Source organism: Barbus barbus (genome assembly GCF_936440315.1).
Source record: "Barbus barbus genome assembly, chromosome: 19".
Taxonomy (NCBI): domain Eukaryota; kingdom Metazoa; phylum Chordata; class Actinopteri; order Cypriniformes; family Cyprinidae; genus Barbus; species Barbus barbus.
The window spans coordinates 15,593,979-15,608,297 of NC_136747.1; the positions used below are offsets into that span (position 1 = coordinate 15,593,979).

Below are 14,319 nucleotides of genomic sequence, written 5' to 3' on the forward strand. Positions count from 1 at the left end.
TAAACCGATAGTAAATAAATCCTACAGTACTATATTAAAGCAAAATAATGTAATTTTAATAATAAACTAGCTTAAATATTTTCCAAATAATATTTCACATGTATTTATAACAGTTAAAATTGGGTCTTTAAATAATATACACTTTTTTTGGAGTACCTTACATGCATAATGTCACATTTGGAGGTCCACTGCATTGAAAACTCTTGCTTTAAGGATCCCAACACCCCCATAAATCGCTGCCTAATATTTATAGTTTACTGTTTCTTTTCTTGGCCAGGGTCTGAAGAGTCCCCAGGAGAGTGTGGTTGACATGAGCCCTGTTGAGAGCTTCAGGACCCCCAGCAAGGTGACTAATGCATCAGTTTATGTTCTCAAACCTAACCTGTACTGTTCATGCATTAAGCTTTTACATTTGTGAATGCATTTTGTTAGGCGGCTATGTAGATTTTTTGATGCATCTCAGCACAATTTGAAGATTGTCAAAGGCCTGCTGAAAAATGTCTTTATTGACTGGATGAATCAGTCATTCTCTTATATTAGAGTCTAGGTCTGGATTACAAGATAACTACAGTGAATGTTTTCATTTTTCTGTGAAATGTAGAAAATATGCAGAACATAACCTCAGTTTTATCCTCCAGGGTATTGATCATAGTGCGAAAATATTTTAATCAATGCATCTTATGTTGAGCTTTGTGGAATTACATTTCAGCTATATTCACATGACATTTTAAAATATAGGAGAGAGTATAAAAAAGTTCATCAGACTTTGGCTGAGCTTTAGTGCAGCAGTGCCACTGAGTTGTATTATGACCTTCATTCAGTGAGACAGATGTACGTTGGTCATGGTCCAGTGCATTGGTTCTTGCGCTGCCTCACAGGTCTATTAAATCAGAAGGACCTTTTTGTGATTAGGCCCCTTTTAGATCTTCTGGCTGTAGGTTTCTAATGTGATTTTAGTGCTCGATGTACACTCTCAACCGCAGCTCTGATATTTTCTGCTGAAGCTTTTTACTTTTAATCCCTGGTTATTGCAGACATAAATAACCAAAATCAAGCAGACTCGTTCCCACCGGTAGAGAGTGTTTGTTGTTACTCTGTAGTTTTTTTATGTTATACACATACTTCAGAAAATGATTTTCAGAACCATCTGGCTTAGATCCCGGTGGGACTTGTTTCAACACTTTGAAATGTTCCTGAAACGACTGAGGCAGTGAGAAAGTGTTTGATCATTGAAATTAATGGTCTGTCCATGGCGTGTACAGGAAAATGATGGATTAGCCCTCAAAATAGCTACCAAGTGCTTCTGTGCCATTAATGAGGATTGTGTGCAGGGAAAAATAGATTTGCTGTCAAGTCTTTGTCTTCAAATTATCTTGAAAGTTAAAGTTTTGGGGGGGAGCATCCCATTTTTTAACAGCTTCTTTTAACAATTAAACAAGGTATTGTTCAGTTCAGGGCATCAAAAGAAGGATTGTGAAAGAATTTTCGGTAACACTTTAGAATAGGGAACACTTATTTACTATTAAATATGACTTTTCACTCAACAAACCCCTAATTTACTGCTTATTAATAGTTAGTAAGGTAGTTGTTAAGTTTAGGTATTGGGTAGGATTAGGGATGTAGAATAAGGCATTAATATGTGCTTAATAACTACTAATAAATGGCTAATATTCTAGTTATATGCATGCTAATAAGCAACTAGTTAAGAGACCCTAAAATAAAGTGTTTTTCTTTATTTGTTTGCTAACATTTTTACATTTTGTTTTTAAAAAATTAGATTTTATTTTATATATCAGAGAAAAAAGAATATATGTTTACAGGAATCAACACATTTTAAAATTTAAGAGATGAACATTTTTGAAGATGTTTGACAGGCCCTGAGTTTTATTTAATGGACCATGTGTCTGTTTGATTCGTTCTTGTTGCTTATGTCAGATAAAACAAATGAGGTTCCTTTTATATCATGTTTTAAGCCAATTGGCCTTTGATGATTTTATTTAAGATAAGTTAGTTGTTGGTTAGTGTACTTGACAAATGTCCTGTCATTTCCGCTGTATGGCTTTGATTTACCCTGAAAGAGTTTTGTCATTTTAACTTGTCAAATAACAGGATATTAACTATGGAAAAATGTTCTTTTGGGATGTTTTGAGTGGCTAGAACCCATTTTTTTTCTGTGTCCTCTAGATGGCACTATAATCACATAATTAAGGCGATATCAAGCAGTCTTGAATGCCTCTTGAAGAACTACTGTAAAAATGAATGAACATTTATACAGTTTATTTACGTCATTAGACTAATGTCGTCATTGCCCTCATCATATTATGCAGAGCATATTGTAATATGTTGAATATTATTCATAAGATGACTCATTCTTAAGCGTGGGTGTGCTTTTGGCGGTACAACCACATATAAATTCATAATCAGCAACTTTTCTCTCCCTCCCATTTCATGCATATTGCAGCCTGGAAGATTTAGAGGATTTTTAATGGAGTCTGTTGTTTGTAAAGATCTCACAAATAAAAGCTGGAGCAGGTACAGAGTATTATTCCAAAGTAGTGTGAGTCGGGTTCACTCACATCTGACATCTGTAACAGCTGTCCGTCTCTTCTCTCTCATCTCAGTCCATGTGAACAAATGCTCATTGTTATTTTTATTATGATTCTAAATCACACTCTCTCCTGTGTTTGATCAGCATCATTCAGTAACCCTTCAGTTCACTCATCCTAAGCTTGGATTGATGTATAGCACGTTGAGTCACACTTTTATGTGCAAATAGACTGATGTTCGTCTCCGTATGCGCTCAGGGAATAAAAGGATGAGAGGTGTTAATTTTGGTAAACATTGGCAGTCTACATGGGATGGAAAGGTAATTGAACAAAGGCTTGGCAGTCATTTTAATTAGAGTGGTTTGTTTTATTTTCCAAGTGACCGTTTGGGTAGGAAATTATTGATGTTTTCAATCTCATTCGATCAAATTGTGGACTTCATTCACACCTAATTTGTTGCAATATACTTTACATTCTCACCTAATTTGTTGCTATTTAAGAAAGCTGATTAAAGGGGCTGTCACGGATACTTTTTATTCTATTGACTTCCATGAATGCAAATGCTGGAAATGTAAGCTCATGCGAAGAAGTTTCACATTTTGCTATGTTTCAGAATTCATATCACAAATTTATATTACTTGAAGACTTGTGGGGGAAGAAATTAATAAAATAACACAAATTTGAAAGCTCCAGGATTGCTGGACTGCAGGAAAGTGGAGTGATGTATGAATTTAAAAAGTGATGAGTGTGATATGTTTTTTTTTTTTTCACAAATGTTACATCCCAAATAATAATTTTTAAAGTTAAAGCTAACTCCAAAAACTATGCAACCTATGCTAAAAAACTAATGTTGAGATTTAGGTGAGGGATTCAGTAGGCTAGTAGGCCTTTTTTAATATTCCTGTGGTAAAATCAATTAATCCGAAATGTAAAGAAAATGTTATAAAGACCACGTAGTTTCTGGTTTTTGCATACACTTTTTGTTTTGCAGAGATACCCATTAAAAAAAGTTGCAAAACTGTATTTTTAGAACCAATTATGGTCTTTCACTTTTGGCCTTTCAGGATGTTATGCAGCTTTTAGTAAATCAATAAATCAAATTTGACCCAGAAATATGTGACATTTTCTAAGATTTAGCCCCTACACGTACTGTTCTGTAACCCCCTGGGAACTATCTCTCCCACAAAGTGGATATTTTCCTGTCAAGCTGGGTGTGCACACACATTCACATGCCCACACATACTAAGATAAATATATATGTAATCCCCCAAGGAGGAAAAATCTGCTATTTTCTACTAAAACTCTTCAAGGCAACGAAACCACTGCAGCATTTTCTTAAACACCTACAGTATTGAAACAGATTGTTTGCTATATTGAGGGTGAAATGGATTTTCTCTGATAGATAGATGTGAAAATTTTTCTATACTCTGCGATAGCTTAAAGTAGTTATAAAATTAGCAAGTTATTTGCAAGTGCAAAAATGATTAAAAACAACAAGTGACAAACTTTGGTATAGTTGTGTCGCAAAGTAGTTCTTAATCTCCTTTTACTCGTTGTGCTACTCCCCAAAATATTGTAAATATTAAAATAAAATTATAATTAAGTTATTATCTTTTAAAATTCATTTTATAACAATTTGAATTTCAACTAAACTAAATATTCAAAAAGTTATTATGTAATTAATCAATTTTAATAGTAGGGTAAAATTTGACCCATGGTTAAAAGGAGGGTGAGAGGTTTTATTAAAATTTACTATCGAAGGCAATTTTGGTAGGGGAAAGGTCCAAAATAATAGTAAGTATTACCTAATTAACATTTCGGCATATTGTTATCTTAACCATTTTTTCATAATATTTTAATATTGGAGATAAATTTGAATGATAGTTTAAAAAATGTGGTTCTTAAAAAAATACTGTAAGGGACAAAATAAATTATAATTCAAGAATTAGGTTTATTTTGTTAATTTTGCCACTGTTTATGAGCACACAGCTCAGTGCTATTAGACTTTGACTAACAGCCTCAAATGTCCAGATTTGATTTCAAGGTGTCTTTAAGGCCTAATGGTAACGAGTGAGCCCAAGGATTTTGTCTTTTGTTCTTGCTGTGCGCGTACCAGTGGAGAATGACTCATACCACCCCACCCCCTGCGGATGCTGATGCTGGTGCCGTCCCTCAGTGAGTTCACCCACGCTCTCTCACAGCACTGCCTACATCAGACTGCACCGCATCCACGCTGCATCATGTGTCTTTGAGGAGATTAAAGGCTTTCAGGGCAAATCATTCCTTAGCTTCTATCTCAATAACATCAAATTGCAGCCTTTATAGGAAGATCCATCTTATATTACCAAGTGTCCAACTTTGAGTTCTTTTAGTAGTGTCAAGCATGAATAAGTGATTTATTGATTCGGAATGCTTTCTGTGAATTTGGCTGACGGCTGTAATTAAAGGGTTTTTAACGTTGCCTCCACATCTGCTCTTGTAATTCAGTATGGCTTAGTAAGTTTATCTCAGTCTTGGTCGTGGAGCTGTTTTAACCACATTGCATCACATCATGTGAATCATGCGTAATGAGCCTCTCAGCACCCTTCTTCAAAGAAAAGTGGACAACTTTGTTTCTTCAAGCTGTTTTGAGTGAAATTGATGCTCCTGTGTTGATCCTCATAAAGGATCATGAAGGGTGTTCCTCAGGGATGGGTGCTAAGACCACTTAATCTTTGCACTCAGCTTGGCTATAAGCCAGACGTGAGAAATAATCAATGTTCAAACTCTGTTTTTAGGTGCATGGCAAGCTTCCCCATGATGGTGTCCCAGAAGTAGTGAGATTTCCCTGCCAATGATCATTCTCATTTCTCTTTTTCTACCCACAGGAGGAGCTGAGGGAATTGAGAGAACAACCCACTGATCCACAGGCAGAACAGGAAATCATTGATAGCATAGAGGAAGTGTACTTCTCCAGTGACTCCTTCGACATGGTGCAATATGAGCTTGAGGTGTGTGTCTGAGAATGTCATAATGTGTTCTTATTGTCTTGCATGCCACTTGCAGAATCTGTAAAATGTTTTTTTGTCACACTTTTCTTTGGTGATACACACTATATACTATATATACACACATGCACGCATACATACAAACACATATATAAGTATACACAGCCAAGGGTGTTTGCACAGGTAGCAGCCAACAACGATTGATGGATTAATCACATGCTGCAAATGCAAAATCTCTTTAGATTAGGTGGTGCCTTGCAAAATCTGCATGCATAGAATGAGAATTACAGCCAAGAGGGAAAGTAACTACTCTTGTTTGAGTCCAGACTTTTGAGTTTTCGTTGTTTCTCTGTTTGGGCATAGGGCTTTGGGTGTTATTTGTTTATTCTTCTATAATAAAGTTGCTCACCTGCTGTTGTTTATGGAGTTCTTCAGAGCTGGAGATAGCTCCAGCCAAATGCCATGCCTGTGTTATCTGGCACGATGTTCAAACTTATATATAGTATCATGTTCAAGTTTATTTGTATAGTGCTTTTTACGATACAAATCGTTGCAAAGCAGCTCTACAGGAAATTAAGTTTCCACAATATATTTATATATTGCAGAATCTTAATATATTTAACTTATGGCAAAATTTGGTAATTCTGTATGTTGAGTGTTGGCATCCTCTGAGGTCCTCTGAGGGGTTGGCATCATCTTTTCTCAGGTGTTCGGTCATCTCAGATCATTTAAGTGTTGGATCCAGACTGAAGCTTCTGTAATGGCAGAAACAGAGAAACAAATAGACATAATTAGCATAGCTGCTGTTCCATCTAAGCAAAAATGATTTGTTCAACCCAAGCTAAAGAATAATAATAATGTACATTTGATCAGATATAACTGCAGTGCAAGATTATAAGATGCATTATGTGAATGCTTGGCTAAAGAGATGTCTTTAATCTAGATTTAAACAGAGAGAGTGTATCTGAACCCCGAACGTTATCAGGAAGGCTATTCCAGAGTTTGGGAGCCAAATGTGAAAAAGCTCTACCTCCTTTAGTGGACTTTGCTATCCTAGGTACTACCAGTCCAGAGTTTTTCGACCTTAGGGAGCGGGCTGGATTGTAGCGTGGTAGAAGACAAGTTAGGTACGCAGGAGCTAAACCATTTAGGGCCTTATAGGCAAGTAATAATATTTTGTAAATGATACGGAACTTAATAGGTAGCCAGTGCAGAGACTGTAAAATTGGGGTAATATGATCATATTTTCTTGACCTGGTAAGAACTCTAGCTGCTGCATTTTGGACTATCTGTAGCTTGTTTATTGAAGATGAAGGACAACCACCTAGCGGTGCATTACAATAGTCCAGTCTAGAGGTCATGAATGCATGAACTAGCTTTTCTGCATCAGAAACAGGTAGCATGTTTCGAAGCTTGGCAATGTTTCTAAGATGGAAGAATGCTGTTTTTGTAACATGGGAAATATGATTTTCAAAGGACAGAATAAAAGAAATGTTCAAATCTCAGATTTTTCTCTATGTGTATGTTTGCCCAACAGAAACTCCCTCCGGATTTGAACCTTCTGGAGCTTGAGGAGTACAGAGATAAACTGAAGAGACAACAAGCAGCCGTAAGTACCATATTCAGAGAAGTCTTTAAAAGAAACTTCACTCTTCAAATGCTGCTTGCTGTGCACTTTTGTGACGCACATGATATCGCTGATTCTTTTGCATCACAAATGATATTTTTTGTCTATGATAAAATATGTGACTTTGTGGCTTGACATGATTTTATATTCGGTTCAGTCTAGTTTCCTCACATAAAAGCTAATGTTAGTATATATCTTGACATTGTTTCTAATGAAGAAGCGCAACTTTACTAGACAGTCTTATGTAATAAATTCTATATCTCAAAATTCATTAATCAGACATTTTTAATATTTATAATTCAGATGAAAGGAAATGAAGGAACATAATAATAATAAGGTTGGTATTATTATTATTGTTATATTTGTTTGCGCATATTAGACCAAGCACTTATACTTTAAGATTTTTTTTTTGAAAAATAAATATGTACATGTCTTAAATATTTTATGCTAGATGAAAGTGTTGAGGGAATTTTCAGGCACTTTAAATAATAATAAAAAAGTGCAACAATTTCAGATCATGTCATGTTATTTTTTATGTCTTTTTTAAAAAATAGTTTATGCCCAAGTATTAAATTTTTTCCATGACCGAAAAGTCAAGGGAATTATTAATCCTGTTTTCTGACTCATTTCTGAGGTTGTATCTCATCCTGGTGCAAACGTCACAGCTTTATTAGTGTTTTTACAACTTCCCAGTGTGTGGTGTAGCGTGCTTGTGAGCGCTTGAGTACATTCTGTCTTGAGCCAGGGTGATTCACAGTTCACTGCTGGCTGCAGCCTTAGAAAAAGAGGAATGTCAACCTCTGTCTTTGTTGTTTCTTGCTTAAGATGCTTGCTTACACACAGCTGTCCTATCAGCTATAGGGTGAAAGATGAGGTCCTCTGGATCCTTGGGGGTACCCAGTGACTCAGTCTGACGCTATCTGTTGTGCCCGGCCATGGGTAGACCGTTTGCTTGCAGCGCAGCGGCCTTGGGGTCACCTGGGGGGCCCTGTCCCTGAACGCTGATCCCGGGTCATGACAGACAGCTGCAGGCATCAGAGGAGGAGCTGTGTGAAGCGAAGTTCCTGCTGAATGCCATTCATTCTCACAAAGCACGCTCACATGGTGTGGTATTTTATTCATGATTTATACAAGCTCTTCCAGTGTCATTTACATAAGAGAACGTGGCCTTATTGACAGTAATGATGCGTTTTCTCTCTCAGCCCATCTGAAATGATTTTGGAGATGGCTCTCTCTGGAATGCCCATATGCACAGTCTCTGAATGTGTACTTGGCAGATGTAGGCTATTGTGGACTCGATGGGTCAGTGGGAGAGAAATCCATCTGGTCTATTGGAGGTGGCAGCCTATTCTTCTGCTAACACGCAGCTCTGACACTTCTTTGGCAGGAACTCATCACTGAGCTAACTGCTTGTCTGCGGTGCAAGTGTGTTTCAGAATGAGCCTGTTTCTTTATCTTTTTTGGTGGGCAGGAATACGTTTTCAGTTCTGACAACATTCTTAGCAGTCGTTTCTCACTAGGATTCGCTGCTGAATTGGGCTGGCTAACGTTTAAGTACCGTTTTATACAAAAAGGGTTCATAAATATTATGAGTGAAGGAAATCAATTGTTTTACAATACCTTTCAGTTATTGTTTGGGGTTAGTAGTTTTTTTTTAAAGAAATGTATACTTTTGTTCAGCTAGGATGCATTAAATTGATCAAAAGTGACAGTAAAGACATTTATAATGTTACAAAGATTTTTCTGTTCTTTTGAATGCTGTATGCAATATTGATTATAAGAAGAAATGTTTCTTGAGCATCAAATCAGAATGAAATTCTGAAGGATCATGTGACACTGAAGACTGGAGTAAAGGCTGCTGAAAATTCAGCATGGCCATTTACATTTTAAACTGTTCAAATAGAAAACAGTTGTTTTAAATTGTAATATTTCACAATGTTATATTTTTTACTTCATTTTTGATCAGATAAATGCAGAAAAATAATTTATTTAAAAAATAAACACTTACCCCAAGATGATATTTTTATTTATTTTTCTGAACAACAATATATTTTATAAAACAAAATTGTTTCCAAACTGCCACCCCAAAATCACATTGCTGGTTGCTGTTAGGAGGAAGTTGTCTGAGAAATGTTTGAAAGTGACAGTTTTTACACTTGTACACTTTCGGAAGTTAATCAATAGTTGACTTATGAACCGGAATTTGTGTTGTAACTGAACAAATACCCCGATTTCACCTTTAACAACACAATAGGACACAGAAGCATTCAAGTGATTAATTCTTAAATGCATGCTTTTAAATGAGCCTTTTATTGTTTGCTGTATCTGGCAATGAATGTCAATCGATTCACTTGTAAAATGAATAAAACTGTATTGACCAGGGTCCTACAGATATCTTGTTTACTGCTGGCCTTTGTGTTCGCTCTACTGTCTAATGGAGTTTTTCTTTCAAGTCCTAATTAAATGTAATGCTGTTTTAGCTGATTAGATGAATATGGAGAAGTTTTTTCTTGTAGTCATTAGCTAAAATGAACAATATTAATGATGAATTTCATTAATTAAGTAATATTCGTTTGTGTCCTTAAGAAAGATTGCCGTAATTGGAAAATAAGGTGGAATTGTTAGTCTGAATTTGAACGTAGGTCCTCCCTGCTGTAATTTGGATTTGTAGAACCAGCGGTAGAGAAAATTGCAGGCTGTTTACTGCTCTGGTGCAAGCACTGGTTAATAGATTTCTAATTAGAGTTATTACCCATGCAGGAATCACTCACAGTTGGCTGCCGGAAGGCATACAGAGAGAGTCTTGTGCCTCGCTGACAGACCGCTTTGCCGCTTGTCATCGAGTTCGGTCAATCGAAGTCAGACAGAGTGTGTTGGCTACCTGTTTTTAAAGTCTCTGTCTTTTAGTTTTTGGAAACCGCACACCGGAAGGCTCTTCGCAGCTTGTTTTCTCATTCTGGCGTTGATCCGTCCTGTGGGGTCTTTTACAAAAATGAATGACCAATAGGTGGAGCAGTGAGCTTTGTGAAAATCACAGGCCCTCCTTCTGAGTCGAGGTCTCCTTTGGTCATCTTTGCACAATGAGAAAATATATTTACTCATTCCGTGGGTAAAATGCAGGTTTGCTTGGCATTAATAACACTGTGTCTTTCCATTTTTACGGCTTGTGATTTTAATAATTGGTTAGAAAAATGTGGCTTAAATGGATAGTTCACCCAAAAATGGCAATTGTGTCATTTACTTGCATTCATGTCATCAAATATTTTTTGTTTTTAATGTGTCTGTAGTTTTTATTAATTTTATTTCAGTTTTAGTTATGTTAGTACATCTAGTTAAACAATGGAAATGAGAAATGTTTCCTTGGCAGCTATCTGAAATAAAATAAGTTTTTTAATATATAATATATCTTTCAGTTAACATTTGTTTTATCCGAAGTAACTATTTTTATGGTTTATTTTATTTTAGATAACATTAATATTCTTGACCAGTGTCTATCATCTTTGGAAACACAAAAGAAAATACTTTCAAAAATGTTTTTTTCTTTCATCATCAGGGTCAGCAGGGTCTAATGGTTTTGGACTTCATTAATTTTCATTGTATGGCTTATTCTTCAGAATATTTACTTTTATGAATATCATGCAGGTTTAAAATGACATGAGGGTGGGTAAATGATGACAGAACTGTCATTTTTTGGGGAAATGTTCCTTTAGAGCCAAGAGCTGATGCATATGAAAGAGCAAGTTGAGGTGCTCTTGAAAATGTCTCTTTCAGTTGTCTTTATCACACACACACACACACACACACAACCCAGCGCTCTCCTGCCAGTCGGTCTCAGCTTTTCGCACAGTGAGATCTACTAACATACGCCGCTGCTCAGCTGAGTCTGCCATCTGTTCAGCTCTCACCGACACACCAACACTTCACAGCCGTCCCGCCCTCTCGTTCCTGACAGCCCCACCATGTGACGCACATATTGATCGGAGCGTGCCTCAGTATGCCTTATATTTATGGCTTGACCTTCTGTGGAGCCATTATTACCTGCTGAATGTTTGAGTGCCCCAAGAAAACATTTATTATATTGTTACAGAGTCATTGTTGCAGATGTGGAAGACACGAAAAGCCTAAAATAGACTTCAATTCAATTTTAAAGTCTCCAGTTGTTCTTTTTGCTACTTTTAAAGCCTCGGCTAATGGCGCAAATGATTAAAAAGATGTGTTAAATGCACAAAGCTTGGCCATGTTGAACAGATGTTAACCTTTGGCTTGTGTTCTCATCTTACAGGTATCTAAAAGAGTGGCAGACCTCATTTTGGAGAAGCAGCCTTCCTATGTTAAGGTAAGCAGTCTGTCATATCCGGAAAAATTGGGGTTGCTGGTTAAATTCAATCAACATATGACTTCCAGCTTGTTGCTTTTTCAAGGTCAGGGTAACAATTTCAGATTTACCGTATTTATGATACGTTTTTGTGGTAATCAACATTATATTTTCACCTGCTCCACCTTTTCTTTAAAAAAAAAAAAAGAACTTAATTTCCTTTTGAATTAAGTTTATTTTTTCCCCCCCTCCAAAATGGTCCCCATTCAGTTCCATTGTAAGTGCCTCATCATAACCTTGACATTTTTTTCATGACTACTGTAACTGCATCCTTGTTACCTTGGTGATTAAACCGTTAAACGCTCTAAATATGTATTTGTTAAAATAAGATTTGTGCAGTGTGTTTTGCAGGTGAGGCTGAAGATACGGTGTGATTTTTATCTCAAATGAGTATTTCCATGCAATTTGGGATAAAATTGGAAATAGAAGACTGAGCCAAGGTTCTGTGTCCTCTTCCCTCTGGTCATATTTCTCTCACATTCTTAAAAATCACTGTGAATCCCTTTGAAATTTCTCTTAAAGATATTAACAGCATGAAATGCTTAGCTTTGATCCTGTGTTAGGATTTTCACTTCAAACTCGATGTGTGGATTTGTTTAGTGTGTTAGATTCACTCTTGATGAAGCCTGATTGAGTGATGCATCATGTTCATCGATGGATGCATGGAGTAATCTGTTTTTGTCTTGATAACGTCTTGTTTAATTTGAACATCAGAGGGGTCAAATTGAGTTCCCTCCTTATGTCTTTTGTTGTCCCAAATTCTATTGGACAAAAACTGACAAAAGAAAATGTTCTTTTCCATGATTTAAGTCATAATTTACCATGAAGGATGTTTTACTTTCTGTGAGTTGGTGGAAAAGACTATTTTGTTCATAAAATCACAACAGTTGTCAAGTGTGATGTATTCTGCAATCTGTCAAGCTGTCATATCTTAAGAATTGCTTTAAAAACTACATGTATGTTTTATTTTTTGTCCACTTAATACAGTTTAGCTGTATATGTCATACTTGACAATAACTCAGCCCGCGAACTTGGTCTGATGTGCTGTCCCTAAAGAAATGCTGTCCAACTCGCTTTGTGTATGACGTGTGTGTGTTGAGGGTTACAATGGTAGAGATAGAAATGCATTACAGCTATGGAACACCCCACAATACAATACCATTCAAAAGTTTGGGGTTTGTAAGATTAAATTAAATAAAAACAAATAAATAAATGAACAAATAAATCTTATGATCACTAAGGCTGCGTTTTTAAACGATAATAAAGTAAAAAATAATTCTGAAATATTGCAATTTTATTTTTAACATAGTTTTTATTAATATATATGATCATAATTTGTTTTCCTGTGATGGCGAGTTGCTCCAGTCTTCAGTGTCACATGATCATTCTAATATGTTGACTAATATGATCATTCTAAAGGTTAACATCCTGCCACAATATCAAAACTGACCGCCACAAATAATTTTTTTTTTTCAAAAAGCTTTGACTTCGTTGAATAAGCAAGCGCTGCACGTTTCAGAATCGAATCACGGTGCGGGTGTCTTTATATCACTGCATTTCTGAAGGAAACAGACTGTCTTTTTGGATGTCATTTTCATTTCATCTTGTATAATGTCTGACAAAGCAGCGTTTGTGAGCAGAGCGCTAATTTGTGTACAGCGTTACCGGGGAAACCGCTATTTCTCCTGCTCTAAAAGTGCCTCCTGCTGGCAGATAATTAATTTGCATATATGCAGCCACAAGTAAAGTCCATGTCTGTGGGAAACACTGGTAATGTAACAGCCAACTGTTAGCAATCGTTATTTGTTTCCTGTGCCTTTCTGAATACTCAATATTTGTTTTACTGACAGTGTTCGCATCAAAAAGCATAGGCCTACGCCTTACCATCTACACCACTGAAATTGATGCTATATGGGCGTCTTTTGTTGACTAACTCAATCGCACGTTGGTGGGCGGAGTTAGTGTAAATAGCCTTTGCCAACAAGGTGGGCTATTTGCACTTAGTGTAAATAGACACTCTGTAAAGTTAGAACTTGTTTTGAACAATTTCTTTGTCATCTGAAGATTGATTTTAAGTAGGGGGGGAAAAAAACGATTTAAATCGTAAATCTGATTTTTTGTGAAAAAATCTGGGATTTTTTTTCAGGCAATATCGCCCAGCCCTAGTTAAAGGTGCCATAGAATGCACTGATACAGTATTTTAAATTGTTCTCTGATTTCTACATAGAAGGTACGTGGCTTATGTGAGGGCAAAAAAATCTCCAGAAACGATTTTGCATGTCTATTTACAACCCTAGGATTTCTCCCTAGAATGAAACGGTCTGTTATTGGCTTATTTGGCAGGGTCATGAATAATAATGACTTCTGCTGTGATTGGCTGTTTCACAGTGCTGCTCAATGTTGAGCTCTGCTCTGATTGGTTGTTTCGCAGTGTGGCTCATAGTAAGAAGGAAACACAGGGAGGAAAATATATTGTAATATTTGCTTTACTTAATAGGCCGCTGCCACCACCTTTAATTGTTTAAGCCAGTGTAGTCTGGCACCAGAAGACAACACACTACCACAACTTCAATCACAACAAATGATTTTATTAAGAGAGGGTACTGCAGGACAGGCTAAACACAACCTAAGAAGCCTTAGGGCAGTGTGCTACATAAGTTCACTCACTTCATTAGTGACATCTCTCTTTTCTCTCATGTTTACTTTGTTTTAGATAATTCACTTATATTTAGTATTTTACTAGTGATTTTTCTGTTTGTGTGTGAATTTGTTATTATTATTATT

At 36.3% G+C, this 14,319-nt stretch overlaps 1 protein-coding gene across 2 annotated transcripts in view; it reads left to right on the forward strand.

Moving 5' to 3' along the window:
• vps50 (VPS50 subunit of EARP/GARPII complex) overlaps window positions 1-14,319 on the forward strand; it is a 122,038-nt gene that overhangs the window by 1,158 nt on the left and 106,561 nt on the right. For both annotated transcript variants that reach the window (XM_079441954.1, XM_079441955.1), the window contains exons 2-5: window positions 278-346; window positions 5,414-5,536; window positions 7,071-7,142; window positions 11,443-11,496. In XM_079441954.1, the coding sequence (XP_079298080.1) occupies window positions 278-346; window positions 5,414-5,536; window positions 7,071-7,142; window positions 11,443-11,496 (318 nt within the window). The remainder of the gene's footprint in view (window positions 1-277; window positions 347-5,413; window positions 5,537-7,070; window positions 7,143-11,442; window positions 11,497-14,319) is intronic.